The sequence below is a fragment of the Oncorhynchus masou genome, chromosome 11 (assembly GCF_036934945.1).
Source record: "Oncorhynchus masou masou isolate Uvic2021 chromosome 11, UVic_Omas_1.1, whole genome shotgun sequence".
In the NCBI taxonomy this organism is placed as follows: Eukaryota; Metazoa; Chordata; class Actinopteri; order Salmoniformes; family Salmonidae; genus Oncorhynchus; species Oncorhynchus masou.
Window position 1 is genome coordinate 32,196,348 of NC_088222.1, and position 24,146 is coordinate 32,220,493.

A 24,146-nucleotide genomic window follows, 5' to 3' on the forward strand; every position below is an offset into this window, starting at 1 on the left:
TGTGGGAAATAAGTATTTGACCCCTCTGCAAAACATGACTTAGTACTTGGTGGCAAAACCCTTGTTGGCAATCAAAGAGGTCAGACGTTTCTTGTAGTTGGCCACCAAGTTTGCACACATCTCAGGAGGGATTTTGTCCCACTCCTCTTTGCAGCTCTTCTCCAAGTCATTAAGGTTTCGAGGCTGACGTTTGGCAACTTGAACCTTCAACTGCCTCCACAGATGTTCTATGGGATTAAGGTCTGGAGACTGGCTAGGCCACTCCAGGACCTTAACTTCTTCGATATAGGGGGCACTCTTTTAATTTTTGGATAAAAAGAACGTTCCCGTTTTAAACAAGATATTTTGTCACAAAATGATGCTCGACTATGCATATAATTGACAGTTATGGAAAGAAAACACTCTAACGTTTCCAAAACTGCAAAGATATTGTCTGTGAGTGCCCCAGAACTAATGCTACAGGCGAAACCAATATGAAATTTCATACAGGAAATGGCCCAGATTTTGAATGCGCTGTGTTCCAATGTCTTATATGGCTGTGAATGCGCCAGGAATGAGCCTACACTTTCTGTCGTTTCCCCAAGGTGTCTGCAGCATTGTGACTTATTTGTAGGCATATCATTGGAAAATTGACCATAAGAGACTACATTTACCAGGTGTCCGCTTGGTGTCCTCCGTCAAAATTATTGTGCAATCTCCAGCTGCGTCCACTTTTCCATTAGGTTCATAGGAGAAAGGCAACTGCCAGAAATGATTTATCATCGAATAGATATGTGGAAAACACCTTGAGGATTGATTCTAAACAACGTTTGCCATGTTTCTGTCGATATTATGGAGTTAATTTGGAAAACAGTTTGGCGTTGTAATGACTGAAGTTTCGTTTTTTTTTCTTAGCCAAACATGATGAACAAAACGGAGCGATTTCTCCTACACAAATAATCTTTTTGGAAAAACTGAACATTTGCTATCTAACTGAGAGTCTCCTCATTGAAAACATCCGAAGTTCTTCAAAGGTAAATTATTTTATTTGAATGCTTTTCTTGTTTTTGTGAAAATGTTGCCTGCTGAATGCTAGGCTTAATGCTATGCTAGCTATCAATACTCTTACACAAATGCTTGTGTAGCTATGGTTGAAAAGCATATTTTGAAAATCTGAGATGACAGTGTTGTTAACAAAAGGCTAAGCTTGTGAGCCAATATATTTATTTTATTTAATTTGCGATTTTCATGAATAGTTAACATTGCGTTATGCTAACGAGCTTGAGGCTATGATTACGCTCCCGGATACGGGATTGCTCGACGCTAGAGGTTAATGTGCTTCTTCTTGAGCCACTCCTTTGTTGCCTTGGCTGTGTGTTTTGGGTCATTGTCATGCTGAAATTCCCATCCACGACCTATTTTCAATGCCCTGGCTGAGGGAAGGAGGTTCTCACCCAAGATTTGACGGTACATGGCCCCATCCATCGTCCCTTTGATGCGGTGAAGTTGTCCTGTCCCCTTAGCAGAAAAACACCCCCAAAGCATAATGTTTTCACCTCCATGTTTGACGATGGGGATGGTGTTCTTGGGGTCATAGGCAGCATTCCTCCTCCAAACACGGCGAGTTGAGTTGATGCCAAAGGGCTCCATTTTGGTCTCATCTGACCACAAAACTTTCATCCAGTTGTCCTCTGAATCATTCAGATGTTCATTGGCAAACTTCAGACGGCATGTATATGTGCTTTCTTGAGCAGGGGGACCTTGCGGGCGCTGCAGGATTTCAGTCCTTCACAGCGTAGTGTATTACCAATTGTTTTCTTGGTCATTGACAAGATCCTCCCGTGTAGTTCTGAGCTGATTCCTCACCGTTCTCATGATCATGTTTCCAGAGCTGAAATAAAAGATTCCAGAAACATTCCATACACACAAAAAGCTTATTCCTGTCAAATTTTGTGCACAAATTTGTTTACATCCCTGTAAGTCAGCAATTTCTCTTTGCTTTTGCTGGTGACAATAAAAGGCCACTCTAAAAAATGTTAAGGTACAGTTGAAGTCGGATGTTTACATACACTTTAGCCAAATACATTTAAACTCAGTTTTTCATAATTCCTGACATTTAATACTAGTACAAATGCCCTGTCTTAGGTCAGTTAGGATCACCACATTATTTTAAGAATGTGATATGTCAGAATAATAGTAGAGAGAATGATTATTTCAGCTTTTATTTTTTTCATCACATTCCCAGTGGGTCAAAAGTTTACATACACTCAATTAGTATTTGGTAGCATTGCCTTTAAATTTTTTAACTTGGGTCAAATGCTTCGGGTAGCCTTCCACAAGCTTCCCACAATAAGTTGGGTGAATTTTGGCCCATTCCTCCTGACAGAGCTGGTGTAGTTGAGTCAGGTTTGTAGGGCTCCTTGCTCGCACACTCTTTTTCAGTTCTGCCCAGAAATGTTCTATGGGATTGAGGTCAAGGCTTTGTGATGGCCACTCCAATACTTTGACTTTGAAGTCCTTAAGCCATATTGCCACAGCTTTGGAAGTATGCTTGTTGTAATTGTCCATTTGGAAGACCCATTTGCAACCAAACTTTAACTTCCTGATTGATGTCTTGAGATGTTGCTTCAATATATCCACATAAATTTCTTGCCTCATGATGCCATCTATTTTGTGAAGTGCACCAGTCCCTCCTGCAGCAAATCACCTTCACAACATGATGCTGCCACCTCTGTGCTCCACGGTTGGGGTGGTGTTCTTCAGCTTGCAAGCCTCCCTCTTTATCCTCCAAACATAATGATGGTCAATATGCCCAAACAGTTCTATTTTTGTTTCATCAGAACAGAGGACATTTCTCCAAAAAGTACGATCTTTGTCCCCATGTGCAGTTGCAAACTGTAGTCTGGCTTTTTTACGGTGGTTTTGGAGCCGTGGCTTCTTCCTTGCTGAGCGGCATTTCAGGTTATGTCGATATAGGACTCGTTTTACTGTGGATATAGATACTTTTGTTCCTGATTCCACCAGCATCTTCACAAGGTCCTTTGCTGTTGTTCTGGGATTGATTTGCACTTTTCGCACCAAAGTTCGTTCATCTCTAGGAGACAGAACACGTCTCCTTCCTGAGCAGGATGATGGCTGCGTGGTGCCATGGTTTTTATACTTGCGTACTATTGTTTGTACAGGTGAACGTGGTACCTTCAGGCGTTTGGAAATTGCTCCCAATGATGAACCAGAGTTGTAGAGGTTTACAATTCTTTTCTGAGATCTTGGCTGATTTATTTTGATTTTCCCATGATTTCAAGCATAGAGGCACTGAGTTTGGTAGGCCTTCAATTGACTCAAATGATGTCTTAATAGCCTCATCGAAGTTTCTAAAGCCATGACATCATTTTCTGGAATTTTCCAAGCTGGCATAGTCAACTTAGTGTATGTAAACTTCTGACCCACTGGAATTGTAATACAGTGAAATAATCTATCTTTAAACAATGGTTGGAAAAATGACTTGTGTCACGCACAAAGTAAACGTCCTAATCGACTTGCCAAAACTATAGTTTGTTAACAAGAAATTTGTGGAGTGGTTGAAAAACTAGTTTTAATGACTCCAACCTAAGTGTATGTTAACTTCTGACTTGACCAACCTAAGTGTATATTAACTGTATCTGTGACCAACAGATGCATATCTGTATTCCCAGTCATGTGAAATCCATAGATTAGGTTCTAATTTATTTCTTTAAATTGACTGATTTCCTCATATGAACTGTAACTCAGGAAAATCAATGAAATTGTTTGATGTTGAATTTATATTTTTTGTTCAGTATATATAAAATACGCAAATATACACTGAGTGTACAAAACATTAGGAACACCTTCCTAACATTGAGTTGCGCCCCCCTCTTTCCCTCGGAACAGCCTCAATTCATCAGAGCATGGACTCTACAAGGTGTTGAAAGCATTCCACAGGGATGCTGGCCCATGTTGACTCTAATGCTTTCAACAGTTGTGTCAAGTTGTCTGGATGTCCTTTTGGTGGGGGACCATTCTTGACCCACACTCGCCGATACAGTGTGGGTAAGCTGTGCGGGTATGCTAGTCTACATGATGAGATTATTATGGATATTATTATTTGTCAAACAGCAGTCAAGCATCAATCATCATGTCATCAGAATAAGACCCTCGATAATCAGTGGAGGCTGTTGATGGCTCATAATAATGTCTGTAAAGGAGCAAATGGAATGGCATCAAACACATGTATTTGGTACCATTCCTCTAATTCCGCTTCATCCTTTACCATGAGCTCGTCCTCCCCAATAAACCACCAACCTCCTGTGCTTGATATATATTGGCAAGGAGCATCAAGACCACCTTGCACTTTCACAACCCTGTGAAGTTCATCATATTTTTTTCCAGCTTTTTTCCAGCTTATTTTCAGCTCCAATAAATTGCATGGTTTCCCCGAGTCGCAGTGGGAGGACCACACACCATGCCATGACTCCAAGTTTACTTTAATACGATGGTTGTTATATCAATATTTGCCCAAAAAATGCAATTTCTCACATAGTACATATTACAGACACAAAACGATCCCCCCCATGTCAATCGAACAAATGATCTGTCGGCATTTTTAAAATTGTACCGAAACTCCCTGTTTCCATCACAGCTGTCATGATATGATATGCCTTTATTCACATAACACATGATTACAGTATAACAAAACATAAGGTTTAGGAGTGAGTAGTGATGCATTGCACCAGATTTGAGCTAACAGCTAATATACATCTGCAATCTCTTGGCAGGTGAACAAATAAACATGAATACATTTGATACATACATTAGACATTATTCAAAACAGAAGGCAAGACATTACACATAAAAATAATTGCACATGCTGTTGAACTTGATAATATTGGGGTTGTAAAACACATAAAACACCTAGTAAAAACAAAATATTGAACAAAGCCCAGCTATTGCACCTGTTGAATACACATGTGTGTGTTCTAGAGTGTTTTCTATTGCAATAAAAAGTCACTGTGGTTTATTAGATTAAAATGAGTGTGAACACTTTTGATTGGACTTAACCCATGTTTTTGTCTTTGATGAGAAGGCTTGGAGGCTGCCTAAAGCTTTCAGGGAGGAGGGGAGGCCATTCCATGCCTTTATCACTTTCTGTGTGATATACTTCTACAGTATATCACATACATAAAATAAGGTGGCCAAGGATGTCTTAGCGGTGAACATACATAACACCTTATTCAATCAAACCATGGACACAAATACGGGATTGAAAAGCCCATCCAAGGTCTGTTCTGGTGCGCCTCTCCTTGACTCTGACAAAGCTTCTCTAAGTGTTGAATTATAGATGTCTCTCCATCTCTCTCCTCTTTCTCTCTTTCACTTCCCTCTTTCTCTCCCGCTCCTTTCTCTATCCACTGTCTTCTCTCCATTCCCTCTCTCTCTCTTCCCTCCTCTACTGCAGTCTGGATGTGAGCCACAGTCTGCTAGTGCGCCATCCTCCCTGTTAGTACAGGTGTTCCTCCTCCTCCCTCTCTCCCTCCCCCTCGCTCTCTTTAATTCAAACACCAAACTGTCCTAATGCAGGCATAGCATATTAACAGCTCAGGTGTTCTACACTAGCTGGAATCTCTTCATCTATGTCTCTGTAGCTCCATCCTTTATGGTTGTGTTATGGGCTGTTCAGAGCACTTCTTTGGGATTTAACAGTGAGTGAAAGGTTTACGAGTCAGAATACTGTGATTTGGAAATGTATAGTACAATATATGCTGTGGTTTATCATCGTTTTAATCACTATTCTGACTCATGAAATGGGTGATAAATATACACCATTGATGAGTGCTTGAATGCAAATAATAAAAGGAAACATTATTTTGAGTTTGATTACTGCAGTGACGGGATAGAGTCAAATGTTTAGGACAGCAGTGTTGGATGAATAAAACAAAGTTGTTCCACCGACTTAGAAAAAGGGCCTATAGCCCCGTCTGCTGGTGCATGAGGGTTTAACAACCCATGATATTTGGCTCATATTTTGAATATATGAAGAGCACAACAGGCACTGGCTGAAGGTTTAGACAAGTGTCTTAGACAATAAATACATAAATATGATTTTTTTATCACACATAATGAGTGACATATTTCATTTACGTGAATAAGATCTGTATTTATACTCAATGTTACGTACGATATCAATATGTATAGAATATATACAACACATGGCTATGGCTGTAGTATTGTTGGGACTCTGGAGCGTGTCCCACTATGAAATGCACTGTTACTATGCAAACTAGATTGAGCTGTCAGGCTGTGAGCGGTGCTTTTCTATTAGTGTATCCAGGGGCCATCAGCGAGGATGTGATATGACAGATGAGGGGTCAAAGGTAACATGGCTGTCAGAAGCGGTCACTCTGATGTCTCTCCAGCACGTGACGACTGCATGCCATGCCAGGCTGTCTGAATTGGACTAGAAAGCCTGGGTCACTGCTAATGTGTCTCATTCATCCACTTCAATTTTCATGCATAGCGAATCATGTTGATACTGTATACATTCTATATACAGTGTGTCTTGGAGAATTACGGACCAGGCAAGATACAGTATAACATCTACATCCTTCCCTCTGTGTGTTTGTGTGAGTGTGTGTGTGTACTGTGTACTGTGTACTGTGTGTTGCTGTACCTCCGTCTGGCAGGTTGGCCCAGTAGATGACTCTGAAGCCAAGCAGGATGCCGTTGAGGGCATCTTTAGGAGGGGTCAGCCAGGACAGAGAGATAACCTCTGGGGACGCCGCCGTGGCCTGGACGTTCTCTGGAGGTCGGCTGGGAACTGTTACAACCAGGCAGGAGGAAAAACAACACGGTTACCTCACTCTCCAAACAAGAAGCATGAACAGAAGAGATTACTGAAGAGATGAAAATATTGAGCTACTCTTGGAGGACAATGGAAGTGAACTTCAAAATGCTTATTTGAACTTTTGGGATCTAGCATTCATCATGCTTTCTTGAGCCATGATCATGTGACATTCACAACACCAGCAGTACCAACACTATCCACTAGATGACAATAAAGCTCCATCCTAGGAGTTCCCTCCCCTCAAAGATAAAACATCCGCTGTTTGACCCGTGATGCACCACAATACCGTAGAATACCTTCATTCAGCGAAATAAATCTGTGAAATCCATAAGATTTTCACTGTCTACCATTTTGTCACTGATAGCTAAGGGCAGTGTGCGTGCGCGCGCGCGTGTGTGTGTGTATGTGCGTGTGCGCGTGTCCTCACCATCCTCCAGTGTGGTAGAGATGACCTCCTGGGAGGAGGGTCCAGTCCCAGCGCTGTTGCTGGCCTGCACCACCACCCCATACTGGGTGAACTTCTTCAGGTTGTCCAGCGTGATGCTCTCACTGTGGTCGTTGTCCCCCGTTGTCTCCATGGTGATGACATTGAACTGGTAGTTTCCCCCAGAGCTGAACTCCCTGTAGCCCACCTGGTAGCCTCGGATCGCTCCGTTCTGGAGGTGCTTCTTAGGAGCCTGTGGGAGGACAGAGAGGGGAGTGAAGAAGGCGGAGTTGGAAACACACATTAGATATTGGGGGAAATTTGTATTTTTCAAAAGCTCTTTAAGGACAGAAGAATGGTTGTGGCCCTCAAGGCCCTGAAGAGAAGCAGACCATGTAGCAAACAGACCATAGAGCTGCAGTAAGGGTTATTCAATCCTAGTGGTAATAGCAGGTTAAATGTATCTTACCCTCCAGGAGACTTTGATGCTCTGAGAGGAGAAAGCTTCAAGCTGCACATCTTGTGGGGGACCATCAGGGGCTAGAAGAAAAGACACATTAAGGTAATTCAGATCTGAGCTTCTGTCAGTGCAGTAGATGAGGTACAGGGCAAAGAAGTCAGTCTACCAGCATTCTGCCAATGGAATAGAACTATCCAAACTGAGTGTATTTTGAAGGTTATGCCAAGGTCAAGTCAATTCTACGATTCTGAGACATGGAAGGCTAAGGTCCTACTGTATCTATGGGTAGAGCAGAGTAGTTGGTCTCAGATGGCCCAGCCCACTTCACAATAATGAAGATGGTGGTCATGTTTATGAGAGGTCATGGGGGACAGACAGTCAGAAGAGAAGTGAAAGAGAGAAGTGCAGAGTGGGGGATGGGAGGAACCACCAAAGAACCACCAAAGGGAACAGGGGCAATTTGCAGAGGGGCTGGCCCGTGGTCTATTGATTGCAGTGTGACATTTACAACATGGTCTGTTAATTGAAAAGTCCTGCTTTTAGTGCAGGGTCAGCGTGTCTTCATTAATGCAATAGAGCCAATGGAGCTGATGTCACTCTACTGTTAATGAATTGACTTGACTCCCCATCCCCTCTTACAACATTAATGTTCTAGATGCATTTTATGGGACGTTGCAAGAATATTCATGTGTCTAGATTTCTAAGGGTTAGGAGAAAATTTCATCAACATTCCACCAGACATACACAAGACATTGTTGCCATGTTCTCAGAAATTAAAGTTCTAGACACATTTCATGAGAATGTTGCAATAGGGTTAGGAGAATATTCCAACAACATCATGTTCTATGGGTCAATCAGTACTTGTCGCTTGGTGTATGTGATCAATTGATTTGGTGGGCTCATACGCTACCCTCTTCGGGCCATCCTGGTGTTGAGAGGACAGTGCGAGGTCTTAGGGGAAAGTATTGGTGGCCCACCTTAGCTAAGGACGTGAGGTTTTATGTCTCCTCCTGTTCGGTGTGCGCTCAGAGTAAGGTTCCAAGACACCTGCCTAGAGGGAAGTTACAGCCCCTCCCCATTCCACAATGGCCGTGGTTCCATCTGTCGGTGGAGTTTCTCACCGATCTTCCCCCGTCTCAAGGGAACACTACGATCCTGGTTGATGTGGATCGGTTTTCTAAGTCCGGCCTTCTCCTCCCATTGCCCGGTCTCCCTAAGCCCCTACAGACTGCAGAGGCCCTGTTTACCCACGTCTTCCGGCACTACGGGGTGCCTGAGGACATCGTTTCTGATTGGGGTCAGAACTTGTTTCTGAGGTGGCTCAGAACTCACTGCGCCACTCCTCCAGAAACATGTCGCCTTTTCAGTGCGTGTTGGGCTACCAACTGGTCCTGGCACCGTGGCATCAGAGCCAGGCCGAAGCTCCTGCGGTGGAGGAATGGGTGCAGCGCTCGAAGGCAACCTGGAGAGCCATCCAGGAATCACTGAAACAAGCTGGTGGACGGCAGAAGAGGAGCGCTGACCAGCACCGCAGTGAGGCCCCCGTGTTCGCACCGGGGGACAGGGTCTGGCTCTCGACCCAAAACCTGCCCCTCCGCCTGCCCTGCCGGAAGCTGGGGCCGCAGTGTGTTGGGATGTTTAAAGTCCTGAGGAGGATAAACGAGGTGTGTTATAGGTTACAACTCCCTTCTTACTATCGTATTAACCTCTCGTTTCATGTGTCACTCCTCAGGCCAGTGGTGGCTGGTCCCCTGCAGGAAGGTGAGGTGCCGGAGGTCCCTCCGCCCCCCTCTGGACATCGAGGGGTCCCCGGCATACACCGTACATTCTATTCTGGACTCTAGACGCCGGGTGAGGGGCCTACAGTACCTCGTGGACTCAGAGGGGTACGGTCTGGAGAAGAGTTGCTGGGAACCGGTGGGGGACATCTTGGATCCATCACTGCTGAGGGAATTCCATCGCCTCCATCCGGATCGCCCTCCGCCTCGCCCTCTGGGTCATCAGAAGGGGGGGCTACTGTCACGACTTCCACCGAAGGTGGCTCCCCTTCCTGTTTGGGCGGCGCTCACCGGTCTACTAGCTGCCACTGATTCGCTTTTTCCTTTTCTGTTGGTTATGTCTTATTGATTGCTATTGGAAGTTTATCTTGGTAAACCGTTTTTGTCATTGTTGTTGAGCACCCTTCCCTTCCTCTGTTTGGTGAAGTACAAAGGCCCACATGGAAACCATGTTCTGTGTATGTTTGGTTGATGGAATATTCACCTAACCCACAGAAAACTGGACACATGAATGTTCTGGCAATGTTCTTATTCAACGTGTATAGAACATTAATATCTTATGTTCTGAGAACATGGTAACCACAATCTCGGTAAGTTCTATTTCACATTAAGGGAATGGTCTCTTGGAGACATTCCTTGCACATCACGGGAACATTCCTATGAAATCCTTAATTAATGACCTAATGAGACTCTTAAGAGAACGTTCCCTAAAGTTGGGGGAACGTTTGTTGTTAGCTGGGATGTCTGTGTGTGTATGCTGCATGTGCATACAAATGACCAGTGGTGGTCTGGTGAGTCTATACCTGCTTCGTCTGTGGTGATGGTGAGTTCATTGCTGGCCTCACTCTTGCCGATGTGGTTCTTGGCGAACATGCGGATGCTGTAGGTGGAGGAGGGGTGCAGGTCTATGATGGTGGCCTGGTTGAGCTGGGGAGACACATCTTTTGTCCTTTGGGCTGTTTCCCAGGAGCCTGCAGGGGCGGAGGTCAAGGTTTATGTGGGTTTGTGAGGACCACTGAGTGGGGCTAGAGGTCAACGCCTGCTAAGTGCATTAATCTGCGGTATTGAATTATAGCACTGAGACAAGAAAATATCATGAATAATGATTATTTGGAAGACAAAAGGAGCACATCCATCTTAACATGATGATACAGAGAAACATTTCTTCAGGAGAGACTATAGACATACACAGGAAGTTAAAGGATTTGTATTCATACAGTGTTTCGCCTAAGATTATCTTTAGCAGCAGTGGAAAAGGCAGCGGCTCTTTCCTGGGGGTGTTCTGGGGAATGCACCTCCGGGAGATTTTTTTGTAGAACTAATGTGAGAAGGTTACTGATGGTGATTTTTTTTAAAGACATTCTACTCCAAAGTGCATGAAAATGACATTTTGTTGACACCATCTGAAATATAACTAATGCGTGCCACTGCCCTGTATGGAGATGAGGAGCAAGTGGTGGCTGTGCACTCGTGGCTCTCATTCGCGCCACTGCTCACTTTGTTTGCTACAAATTGATGTTGTCACTTGTCACTCTGTCACTGTTAAAGGGATAGTACGAAATTTTGGAAATCAAGCCATTTTATACTTAGCCAAAATCAGAATAACTTGTGACTCATTGATACCATGTTTATGTCTCTGTGTGCAGTTTGAAAGAAGTTGAAGGTAGTTTTGTGAGCCATTGCTATTTAGTGTCAGCAGAAAGACTGGAAGTCATAGACATTGCACTAAACCTAGTAAGCAAGTTACTTCAAACTGCATGCAGAGACATACAAATGTTATAAAAATGGTATCCATGAGTTCAACCGACTCTGTGTAAGTATAAAAAGGGCTTACTTGCCAAAATCTTGCACTAGTCATTTATAAGCACGTCTCGGTAGAAATATTGTATATAAATCATAACTTTGGAGTAGAGGCAACAATTTAGTAGTGAAGGCCCACCACTGCAAAATGAATATAGGTGAAACACTGCTTACAGTATTACTATACATCGCTGGCATCCAGAACATACCATCTCTTACAAAGATAACTCTTGTTTGTCTTGTACCTGATTTGTTCTTGCACTCAATGTCGAAGCCTGTGATTGGGCTGTTTCCGTCAAAGCCCATGGTCCAGCGGAGGGCGATGGTCCTGTCCTTCACCTCTCTGATCTCCACCTCAGGAGGGTCCGGGGGCTCTGAAGGACACCACAAAGTCACACATATATATGTGTTAGAGCCCTGCACAGGCATGAATTTTACCCCCAAGTGTAACGATATTCGTCTTCCTCTGACGAGGAGTATGAAGGATCGGACCAATATGCAGCATGGTACGTGTCCATGTTGATCATTTATTAACATTGAACACCAAAAATAAAATAACAAGGACAATGAACAAAAACGTAACAGTCCTGTCTAGTGACGACACACAAAACAGAAAACAAACACCCACGAAGCACAAGTGAGAAAAGGCTACCTAAGTATGATTCTCAATCCGAGACAACTAACGACACCTGCCTCTGATTGAGAACCATACCAGGCTAAACGCAAACACAACAGAGAAAACGGAACATAGACAACCCACCCAACGCCCTGACCATACTAAAACAAAGACATAATAAAAGAACTAAGGTCAGAACGTGACACCAAGCCCTTCCCATGCCTGCGACATTAAAGCCCTACCCAACCCAGGCCAGATTGCTTCAGACAAATTTAAGGCCCCGGCCTGCCTGAAACCCGAAATCAGAAATAACTCCCGCTGTTAGTAAATCTATTAGATGCCCCTCTGTCTGTCACTCGCTCTGCTCATGGCGCTTTGACTCTGAGTATTCATAGCAACAGCTCCGCTTAGGCTGCTCTGCTCAATGAAGAGACACGGGAGAGCAGTTAGCTTTTAGCTAATTTTCGTGACAATTATTATTATTATCTGTGAAATAATCTGTCCTGTTTTATTTTTGAAGAGGTTGAAGCACCTCTGACACAATGTTATGATCTTAGTCAGATATAACTGTGCAGTGCAGAAGAGCACCAGCAAATGGCTCAGCTTCAAAATGTTAGTGATCAATTTAGTGATTCCCGAGCCCTGCCCGTACCATAGTTACTGATGAAAAAACAAGCCCTACCCGGTCCTAACCCAATGTATAATGTCGGGGCTTGTCAGGCTTGGTTGGGGTAGCAGAGCTCTAATATGGGGATACAACACTATGGTAGTAGTGAAGGACTAGCTAGCTAGCTACACCTACTAGGGAGTCCAGTAACTGCAGTGGCTGAGCTCAAACTTCATTCAAGTCCTACTATGGAGAAGCCACACAAACGGCAAGGATGGCGAGACATCTTGATGACACTGCATGCCCCTGGACATGCTCCAGAGACCATCTTTGCTTACTCTGCCTTTTTGACCACCTCCCTCCGATGATCAGTCAAGCCATGAACTTTCCGACCCTCTGATAACCTTGAATAATGCTGTTTTCTAAATTGCTCGTCTTTTTTTGTGTTGCTTTAAAGCGCTTTGAGATTCTTTATCTAATGAATAGCGCTATGTAAGTTGAATAAATTATTATTATTATTGTTATTATTATGCTGATGTTGCATCATTACCTTAGTTGGTGGGGTTATATCTTTTGATTTCATGATGTTTTCATGACAATTGTCAGTGTTAGGCAGCTGTACCTTGCACTGTTAGCTGAATGATCCCTCGGTCTTCACCATAGGAGTTGATGGCATGGCAGGAGAAGAAGCCAGAGTCTTCCCTCCCTGTAGGCCGGATCTATAAGGGAAAAAGAGGGTCAGCTACATAGATAAGAAAGTGCATGGGAAATACACATTCTGGGCTATATCATTCAGACAGGGCTCATGATGAGCCATCATAACAAACGGACAAACTCAGTAGGCAGGCTTTTTCTCCAACGCTTTGGTCCAAGCAAAATCTCTGCATAAGTAGCGTTCCACCTGGCCTCAGCTGAGGTAACTGGGACTGGGAAGCGAGCAGTACCACTCCCCCTGGTGGTGTGTATGTGTACCTGCAGGGTGGAGATGACCTCATCGGCCACCTCTTTGACGGTGACCACGTAGCGGTGGCTGCTCTCTGGGTTGATGATGCGATCTTCCTTCTCCCAGCGCACCATGATGGGTTTCTCCCCGTGGGCCGTGCAGCTCATCCTCTTCTCACTGCCCTGCGTGGCCAGCGTGGTGTTGGGGTACGACGTGATCATGGCTGGGACTGGGAGGGAGAGAGAAAGAGGGGAGGGAAAGAGAGAGAGCGAGAAATACAGAGATCGACAAAGGAGGAGAGGGATAGAGAGAGAGAAAAGAGGAGAAGGCATATGTTACATTAGTTATGAAGTAAGACTGGCTGAACATGTTTAGCCATAATACAATTCCAGTGGGACATCATAGTGATACCTGCCACATGGAGGGTAGTTACAAGACAGGGGAACAGTGTAATGAATCAAATCTCTCTGCTCAAATTACACTTAATTGAGTCATAGTATAGCTGACTTCATTGGTTGCAAAGTGTGCTGGTTTGCTCCAACTTCTAACATAATACAAAATAAACCCCATGCCTGCCTGTTATGTTGAGCTGTGACAGCTAACATCTTATGTCCACAAGCAGCCAAGGCTTGGATAGGAGTAAATAGTTATTGGTCGGTCTCTGATAGCACACTAAGGACAGCACACTACACACACTAGAGGCTCAAACACACACAGCTCATTACCCCCACAACTGAGTGTGTAATGACACACACACACACACACACACACACACACACACACACACACACACACACACACACACACACACACACACACACACACACACACACACACACACACACACACACACACACACACACACACACACACACACACACACACACACACACACACACCATGGCTCCTGTGATGTAATGGGAAGTGTCAGGCGAGGGGTGCAGACATTTAAGCCTCATCTCTTATTCACTCCCCAGCCATTTTGAGCCGTGCTACAGAAAAATAAGGCTGATTTATTTAGCATGACAACTATGAATTTTTTTGTGAGATGCACTTGGAGTAGTGAGGGGAAAAAATACTAATTACAGCCTTCTGTAAATGTTAGTATTTTGAGCAATAGTAGTCTCATTTTACAAATGTTTACATAGTCATAAACTATAACACACATTTATGACGTCGTCCACTAGAATTACCAGAATTATGACATAGGATCATGTTGAGATTGGATGAGAGGCCTTCAATGGGACGCTACACTGTTGAAAAAAACGTAGTCAATGAAACGCCTACTGTAAGGAAGGGCTACATGAGGTGAGGTGGGCATCACACAGGAGGAGACAAGACCAATGCAACCAGTGTGTGAGAGAGTAAGCAGCACAGCTGTGTCTGTCTGTCTGTCTGTCTGTCCTGAGGCATTTGCCACAGTTCCAGGCTGTTTCTGTAATTGTTGTGTTGACGTATTTCTTTAATATCTAGCAGAATTATGGGAAGAGGAACACGGCTCTGGGGGCAGGGGAGCGAGGTGACGCCTCCACTGGGAGACTCACACATTAGACAACCACTCATTTTTTATTTCACCCTGCAGACTAAATAAACAGGCATGCGCGCACGCAAGCTCTTTATTCAGCAGCACTGACGGATATGTGTATCTCTAGCTGACAGAGTAGAGGCTAGGAGAGCCCTGTTTCAAAACCTCCAGCCCAGAGGGCAACAACCATGATGCACTCCAGCCTGCTCAGCCTGCTTCTCTGCCTGCCTGCAGGGAATTCTGGGATATTCTGCTCCCGCGAGAGAAAATGATGCAGCTCACCCCTCCCAGGCTCCCTTTCACCTGGCCAGGTTACCATGCCAACTAGCATCGGACAATCTCTCTCTCCCTCTCTCTCCATCCTTGTTCTCAGAAGAGGCCATTTATAGTCCCAGAAATAGAACATGGACCAGCCATTGATTTCCAACATGACCATGATTATACTATCCCAGCCCTGAATGTCGCAATGCAGACCCAAAATAAAAACAGGGATATATAACGCATCTCTGTATCAATAATGTTGGTCATGTGACAAACAATAACATCCTTGAGCAAATAGTCAGGAGAAACTATAGTTAAAAACACTGCCTGCATTGTTGTGGTCCATTAGGGGCTCAAGAGTAAATAAAAGCAAAAAATAGACCCTGTCTGTCTCAATATATTAATCAATATATACAGTGCATTCGGGAAGAGTTGAGTCCCCTTGACTTTTTCCACATTTTGTTACGTTACAGCCCTGCTCTAAAATAGATTACATCGTTGCTCCCCCCCCAACACTCTACACATAATACCCCATAATAACAAAGCAACATCAGTTTTTTAGACATTTTTGCACATTTATAAAAACCTACTGAAATATTACATTTACATAAGTATTCAGACCGTTTACTCAGTACTTTGTTGAAGCACCTTTGGCAGTGATTGCAGCCTCGAGTCTCCATGGGTATGACGCTACAAGCTTGGCACACCTGTATTTGGGGAGTTTCTCCCAATCTTCTCTGCAGATCCTCTCAAGCTCTGTCAGGTTGGATGTGGAGCATCGCTGCACAGCTATTTTCAGGTCTGTCCAGAGATCTTCAATCGGGCTAAGTTCCGGGCTCTGGCTGGGCCACTCAAGGACATTCAGAGACTTGTCCAGAAGTCACTCCTGCGTTGTCTTGGCTGTGTGAGGTCCTGAGCATTCTGGAGCAGGTTTTCATAAATAATCTTTCTGTACTTTGCTCTGTTTATCTTTCCTTCGATCCTGACTAGTCTCCCAGTTCCTGCTGCTGATAAACATCCCCACAGCATGATGCTGCCACCACCATGCTTTACCGTAGGGATGGTGCCAGGTTTCCTCCAGACCAGCTTGGCATTCAGGCCAAAGAGTTCAATCTTGTTTTTTTCAGACCAGATAATCTTGTTTCTCTGATTGGTGGAGTGCTGCAGAGATGATTGTCCTTCTGGAAGTTTCTCCCATCTCTGCAGCGGAACTCTGGAGCTCAGTAAGAGTGACCATCGGGTTCTTGGTCACCTCCCTGACCAAGGCCCTTCTCCTCCGATTTCTAAGCTCTAGGGATAGTCTTGGTGGTTGCAAACTTCTTCCATTTAAGAATGATGGAGGCCACAGTGTTCTTGGGGACCTTCAATGCTGTAGACATTTTTGGTACCCTTCCACAGATCTGTGCCTCGGCACAATCCTGTCTCTGAGCTTTCACGACAATTCCTTCGACCTCATGTCTTGGTTTTTGCTCTAACATGCACTGTCAACTGTGGGACCTTATATAGACAGGTGTGCACCTTTCCAAATGATGTCCAATCAATTGAATTTACCACAGGTGGACTCCAATTAAGTTGTGGAAACAAGGATGATCAATGGAAACAGGATGCACCTGAGCAAAATCTCGAGTCTCATAGCAAATGTCTAAACTTGTTTCGCTTTGTCATTATGGGGTATTGTTTGTAGATTGTTGAATGAAAAAAAATATTGAATCCATTTTAGAATAAGGCTGTACCCTAACAAAATACCCTAACAAAATGTGGAAAAGTGAAGGGGTCTGAATACTTTCTGAATGCACTGAACATTTTGGTGGCAGTAGCAGGAACTGAACTTGACAAACACATGACAAACAGGTTGTATCACCAGGCAGACTTAAATAGATGTACCATACTTATGCCTGATGTGAAATATGCAGTAGGCCTATATTTCCACCATCGTATTCACTCAGTTGAAACCGATAACAAAACATCCCATCTCCTACCAACCTGACACCCCTGATCCATCAACATGCAGTACATTGAATAGTCATCTAACAGAAACACGAACCTACACTACCGTTCAAAGGCTTGGGGTCACTTAGAAATGTCCTTGTTTTTAAAAGAAAAGCAATTACAGTGTATTCACTGTTAATGTTGTAAATGACTATTGTAGCTGGAAATGGCAGATTTTTTATGGAATATCTACATAGGCGTCCAGAGGCCCATTATCAGCAACCATCACTCCTCATAGTGTATGACTGTAGATTCCAGGTCGGATGAACAGCCGCAAGCATCAGGCTCTGTTTACCCCAGCAGAGGGAGTTTCTGGCTGAGGAATGTAGGCCACAGGGTGCCCTGGCTGGATGACTGAACCATGGGAGTGAGATGAGAATGAGACGGGATCACTCCCTACAGGAGCCCACTGCCCCCTGGGGCACTGTGTGTGTGTGCGTGTGTCGAGTGGGTAGGTAGGGGGAATGGCGGTGATGGCACAGAGATGACTGGTTCACTGGGTGCTAGCTCTACTCACTGCACCAAAATAATTCCCTTAGCTGCACAATTGGGTTGGATATTGAGCATGATGCTGAGTATATGGCTGCAGACAGGCTGCTTTGTGTGGGGAGTTGGCTGTAAGGAAGGAGAGAGAGAGAGAGAGAGAGAGAGAGAGAGAGAGAGAGAGAGAGAGAGAGAGAGAGAGAGAGAGAGAGAGAGAGAGAGAGAGAGATTATTTTCTATACTCCAGTGTCTGAGGGAAGCTGTCTGATTGGGTGATTGGGAGCTTGGCGACCAGGCAACAATGCTGTTTTTCACCAATTAAGTCTCATTACGTGCGTGCTCTCATCATTGTGTCTCGGAGCGTTATGAGTGTATTGCCCTTAATTGATCCTAATTGGCACTGATAAACATTAAGTGGCTGTTGACCCACTTTGATAAAACTAACCTACTCTGGATTAGTGATGCATCCAGTCAATTGCATCAGTGGAGGTACGTACAGTGTACAGTAGAGACTGTAGTCATTTAGACAGGGGAATGGGTTCAAATGTTTTTGGTTCCCTCAGCTGCACAAAATCTAAATAAGGGCATGGGTCATTTTAAGGAAGGTAGAATGAAGTGTTAACGTGTCTAGGCAATATGCCAAATATTCTGAACCTATGATATATAAAGTATGAATACTGTGAATGTACACTTGCACGCACGCACGTACACATGTACGTACACACGTACACATGCACGCACGCACGCACGCACATAAAGCTGTGAAAATACTGCTTGTGCAACATAAGCTATTTCTGCTGGCTGTGGGCGTCTGTGACAGCGCTCCAATGTGTTGATGCATGGTGTATTATGGTTAGGCATTAGCCTATGCACAGACACTAATAACAATGAAAACGTCTCACTATGACATCACAACAGCTGCAATTAATTTCCCCATGCGTCCGCCACAATAGCCTGGCCGAATGGAATCTGTCTAAACCACTGAATTACAGTAGCAGCCTATGAGGACCATGATTCTTCAGTAATGGCCTGTGTGTGTGTGTGTGTGTGTGTGTGTGTGTGTGTGTGTGTGTGTGTGTGTGTGTGTGTGTGTGTGTGTGTGTGTGTGTGTGTGTGTGTGTGTGTGTGTGTGTGTGTGTGTGTGTGTGTGCGTGCGTGTGTGTGTGCGTGTGTTTGCCTATATGTGTGTATTTTCCAGTAACACAGCCAGGTAAACTTCTATGAGTGATCACCCAGTCAAGAGCTCATCCAGTACTGTATATCACCTGACCACTTTACAGCCATCACTTCCAGTGTTGCTCTAATTTACACCTAAGCCTCTTAAGTGGCAGCAGCTTCCCAAGCAGCAGTGGTGTCATATGGCCTGGATAAACAACACACACCAGTACAGCACAGCCTGTACTGCTCCAGCAGTCTGCTACATGCTTCCTGTCTATGTAGAGGAGAGGAGGATACAGTCTGATGTGGGTACAGTATATAACACTACACCTGGTCAGCAGAGAACAGGCCCTGTGGGTTAATGAGGGTCTCGTCTGGCACAAGCACACTGATCCATAGGAGACAAGGGGAGCAGGGCTCCCAGGGAGGCTCACGTTCCAGAGAGCAGGAGGGGCAGACACAACCAACACCCGATCGCCCCGATCCAACCGCACGATGATCAAAACAACAACCTGATCCGGGAGACCAGCTCAACCTAAGGGAGAACACACAGGCTCACACACAGACACATACAAGCACGCACGCACACACACACAACGCAGAGGGACATCTGACTGTGTGTGTGTGTGTGTGTGTGTTTGTGTGTGTGTGTGTGTGTGTGTGCGTGCAGACAATACTGAGCAGCCTATGTCCCAAAAATTTACACAGCGATGAAAATCTCCCACTCCTGTGGGTACTCTGCTGTGTGTGTCTAGATGTAAGGCTTTAAGTGTGTAGTGCACAGGAGTTTGGTGGCACCTTAATTGGGAAGGACGGGCTTCTGGTACTGACTGGAGTGGAGTCGGTGGAATGGTATCAAATACATCAAACTCATGGTTTCAATGTTTGATGCCGTTCCATTTCCTCAGTTCCAGCTGTTATTATGAGCCGCTCTCCCCTCAGCAGCCTCCACTGGTGTACAGTGGATAATTGTGTTTATCCATATGAGTGTGTATGTGCTTGTTCGTAAGTGTACGAGTCCTGGTACATGTACTGTGTGTGTATTTTTGAGGAATTGTGTGAGAGTATTACATGAGTGATTCAGACAGACAGACAGAAAGACAGACAGACAGACAGACAGACAGACAGACAGACAGACAGACAGACAGACAGACAGACAGACAGACAGACAGACAGACAGACAGACAGACAGACAGACAGACAGACAGACAGAGAGCTAGTCATGAGGTAGCAGTATTTGGCTGCGACAGACAGACAGACAGACAGACAGACAGACACTCTGCTCTGACCAGATAACAGCTACAAGGGTATAAGCTCCCACACTGTGTGACTGGAATTACATGGGCACCCAGCCCAGCCTTAGGAGTGCAGCAGGAGATCACACACACACACATGCCACGTACAGAGATACACACACGCACAAGGACATACACGTACACAAACATACACGTACAGTTGAAGTCGGAAGATTACATACACTTAGTTTGGAATCATCACATCTCGTTTTTCAACCACTCCACAAGTTTCTTGTTAACAAACTATAGGACATCTACTTTGTGCATAACACAAGTAATTTTTTTCCAACAATTGTTTACAGACAGATTATTTCACTTATAATTCACTGTATCACAATTCCAGTGGGTCAGAAGTTTACATACACTAAGTTGATTGTGCTTAAACAGCTTGGAAATTCCAGAAAATGATGTCATGGCTTTAGAAGCTTCTGATAGGCTAATTGACATAATTTGAGTCAATTGGAGGTGTACCTGTGGATGTATTTCAAGGCCTACCTTCAAACTCAGTGCCTCTTTGCTTAACATCATGGGAAAATCAAAAGAAATCAGCCAAGACCTCAGATAAAAATTGAAGATCTCCACAAGTCTGGTTCATCATTGGGAGCAATTTCCAAATGCCTGAAGGTACCACGTTCATCTGTACAAACAATAGTATGCAAGTATAAACACCATGGGACCAGGCAGCCGTCATACCTCTCAGGAAGGAGACACGTTCTGTCTCCTAGAGATGAATGTACTTTGGTGCGAAAAGTGCAAATCAATCCCAGAACAACAGCAAAGGACCTTGTGAAGATGCTGGAGGAAACAGGTACAAAATAATCTATATCCACAGTAAAATGAGACCTACATCGACATAACCTGAAAGGCTGCTCAGCAAGGAAGAAGCCACTGCTCCAAAAACCACCATAAAAAAGCCAGACTACGTTTTGCAACTGCACATGGGGACAAAGATCATACTTTTTGGAGAAATGTCCTCTAGTCTGATGAAACAAAAATAGAACTGTTTGGCCATAATGACCATGTTCATGTTTGGAAGAAAAAGGGGGAGGCTTGCAAGCCGAAGAACACCATCCCAACCGTGAAGCACGAAGGATGCAGCATCATGTTGTGAGGGTGCTTTGCTACAGGACATTCTTGTGCACTTCACAAAATAGATGGCATCATGAGGCAGGAAAATTATGTGGATATATTGAAGCAACATCTCAAGACATCAGTCAAAAAGTTAAAGCTTGGTCGAAAATGGGTCTTCCAAATGGACAATGACCCCAAGCATATTTCCAAAGTTGTGGCAAAATGGTTTAAGGACAACAAAGTCAAGGTATTGGAGTGGCCATCACAAAGCCCTGACCTCAATTCCAAAAAGCTTGTGCGAGCAAGGAGGCCTACATACCTGACTCAGTTACACCAGCTCTGTCAGGAGGAATGGGCCAAAATTCAGCCAACTTATTGTGTGAAAATTATGGAAGGCTACCCAAAACATTTGATCCAAGTTAAACAATTTAAAGGCAATGCTATCAAATACTAATTGAGTGTTTGTAAACTTCTGACCCACTGGGAATGTGATGAAAGGAATAAAAGCTGAAATAACTCATTCTCTCTACTATTATTCTGACATTTCACATTCTTAAAATAAAGTGGTGATCCTAACTGACCTAAGACAGGGTTAGGGTTAAACTGAGTTTAAATGTATTTGGCTAAGGTGTATGTAAACGTCCGACTGCAACTGTACACATAAGCAACACACACCTCCCAGACACACTAAGAACCTGATTTACCCAGAAACTTTGGCTAAAAATGTTTATGTTGATTTAGGACAATCATCAGTTCCTCCTTCATATGACAAATTAGTGCAGTTTACATAGTCTATTCAACATCAAATGGGAACTCCTTCAACATGAAAGATGAAAACAATAGTCTGGCCTCACTTTTTCGACAGTTTCCTTTTTTCACCTGAAGAGGGAGGTGTTCCTATTGGAAAAATCTACAGCAACAACTTATAGTATAATCATAGACTTTAACATCTAAAGGGAGACCCATGGGGAAGCACTGGGCTACATGTTGGCTCTCAATAGAGACATTCATGAGAGCCTTTTTATGGAGTCTTCCCGAGCATCCATTTCTGTTTTGATTTTGTCATGTTAGTGGTCTGTGCTGGAATGAGTTTCCATGTGTGGGAATGGGGTGCTAGGGATGTCAAAGAGCCACATTGGGGTGGTCCAGTATAGTGCTGGGTAGTGTTTGTTGCGTTAAATGGCTAAATGTTAAGTGACTGGTGTCACGGTGCTCTGTGACAGAGAGGCCACCAGTGTGGTGCCACCACCACACCACCACTACCATGGCCCTGTATCTTTCTGCCTGAACATATCCCACAAAAGCAACCATGCAGCGTTTCCAGTCTCCGTCGCTCTCTTTTTCTCTCAGAGAAACACAGGCGTTTATCCGCTGAGTGGCCATGGACTTAGCTCCCCTCCATTAGGCTCTGAACTCTGTATGCAGGCAGAGGCTGCCATGTGGAAAAGAGGGCCGGGAGGGGGGGGGGGGGGGTGGACTCCCTTGTCTTCCCCTCCTCTCTCTCCCCTCCCCTCTATAGGCTGCTCTTCTGTGTGTCTGTCTTTCTCCTCCTCCTCCTCCTCCTCCTCCTCTTCTGCTTCCTATTTCCCCCTGTCTTCTCTTCCTGTCTTTCTCCCTCGGTCTTATTTGTGTGTGTTTAATATTTAACTGTATTTAAATTCTGATACAATATAATTTCCCCTGCCCTGTCTACCTGTCTCCATCTCTCCTACCTCTTTCCCTCCTCCCTCCATCTCCCATCATTGTGTGTCTCCCAGTCTAACCACTGGGATTTGATTGGTAGTGACATGATGTGGTGTTGTGCCCATCACCCACCTCTAGAGCCAGTTCCATCCATCCAAGTAAAATTAAATTGAATTAAATGAATTAGATTTTTTTCAGGACCTTCAGCCCCTTTCAAATATTACATAATCTCCCCCAAATATCTGGGGAATTATTTCTTATGGATGATATAATATAAATTGAATGCATGATACTATATTCTTGTCCAGCAAGTAAAATTAAAGCAGTTGTTATTGGATAACGAAAGCAATCAAATGTGAGATCTCTCCAAGCTCTCCTTACTTCTTTCAATCCTCTGCTCCCACATGCATGCCATTTTTAATTAAGAGTCTATTAACGCACCGTGCGTCAATCTATGTAACATAATAAAAGAGATATCAGGTTTTTTGCCTGGTTTGCCTCTCATGGGTTGCGTCTCATCTGCCTATGTCGGCCATCTGCGGTGAAGGTGGCCGAGCTACAGCGGTGTTTGTCAGAGCATGTGACACCCGAAAATCAGTCTTCTCACAAAAACATCTGTAGCGTCCAAACGGTTTGGCCTACAAACTATTATGACCCCACTATGGAAAGGGGAGACTCTCTCTCTCTGTTTTGCTCCGTTTTGACTCATCTAAAGGTAACCCATACAAATGAATGGAAGTATGGAGGTAGTTTTGTGCTCTACGACAGGACTTGTCTGAAGGTAACCCATACAAATGAATGGAAGTATGGAAGTAGTTTTGTGCTCTACGACAGGACTTGTCTGAAGGTAACCCATACAAATGAATGGAAGTATGGAGGTAGTTTTGTGCTCTACGACAGGACTTGTCTGAAAGTAACCCATACAAATGAATGGAAGTATGGAGGTAGTTTTGTGCTCTACGACAGGACTTGTCTGAAGGTAACCCATACAAATGAATGGAAGTATGGAGGTAGTTTTGTGCTCTACGACAGGACTTGTCTGAAGGTAACCCATACAAATGAATGGAAGTATGGAGGTAGTTTTGTGGCAACAAAAATAACGGGTTAAGTATATGTCCAAAAAAACTCAAATATATCCTGAGCTTTCTTATATATCCAAGATAAAGGGCACACTTCAATACCCTATTCCTTTATGCATTTGACTGTCTTTTTTGC

At 44.2% G+C, this 24,146-nt stretch overlaps 1 protein-coding gene across 5 annotated transcripts in view; it reads right to left on the reverse strand.

Moving 5' to 3' along the window:
* LOC135548549 (cell adhesion molecule DSCAM-like) overlaps positions 1–24,146 on the reverse strand; it is a 142,450-nt gene that overhangs the window by 17,833 nt on the left and 100,471 nt on the right. For all 5 annotated transcript variants that reach the window (XM_064978281.1, XM_064978280.1, XM_064978279.1 and 2 more), the window contains 7 exons: positions 13,496–13,695; positions 13,146–13,242; positions 11,546–11,674; positions 10,304–10,471; positions 7,732–7,802; positions 7,266–7,515; positions 6,665–6,811 (listed from right to left, as the gene is read on the reverse strand). In XM_064978281.1, the coding sequence (XP_064834353.1) occupies positions 6,665–6,811; positions 7,266–7,515; positions 7,732–7,802; positions 10,304–10,471; positions 11,546–11,674; positions 13,146–13,242; positions 13,496–13,695 (1,062 nt within the window). The remainder of the gene's footprint in view (positions 1–6,664; positions 6,812–7,265; positions 7,516–7,731; positions 7,803–10,303; positions 10,472–11,545; positions 11,675–13,145; positions 13,243–13,495; positions 13,696–24,146) is intronic.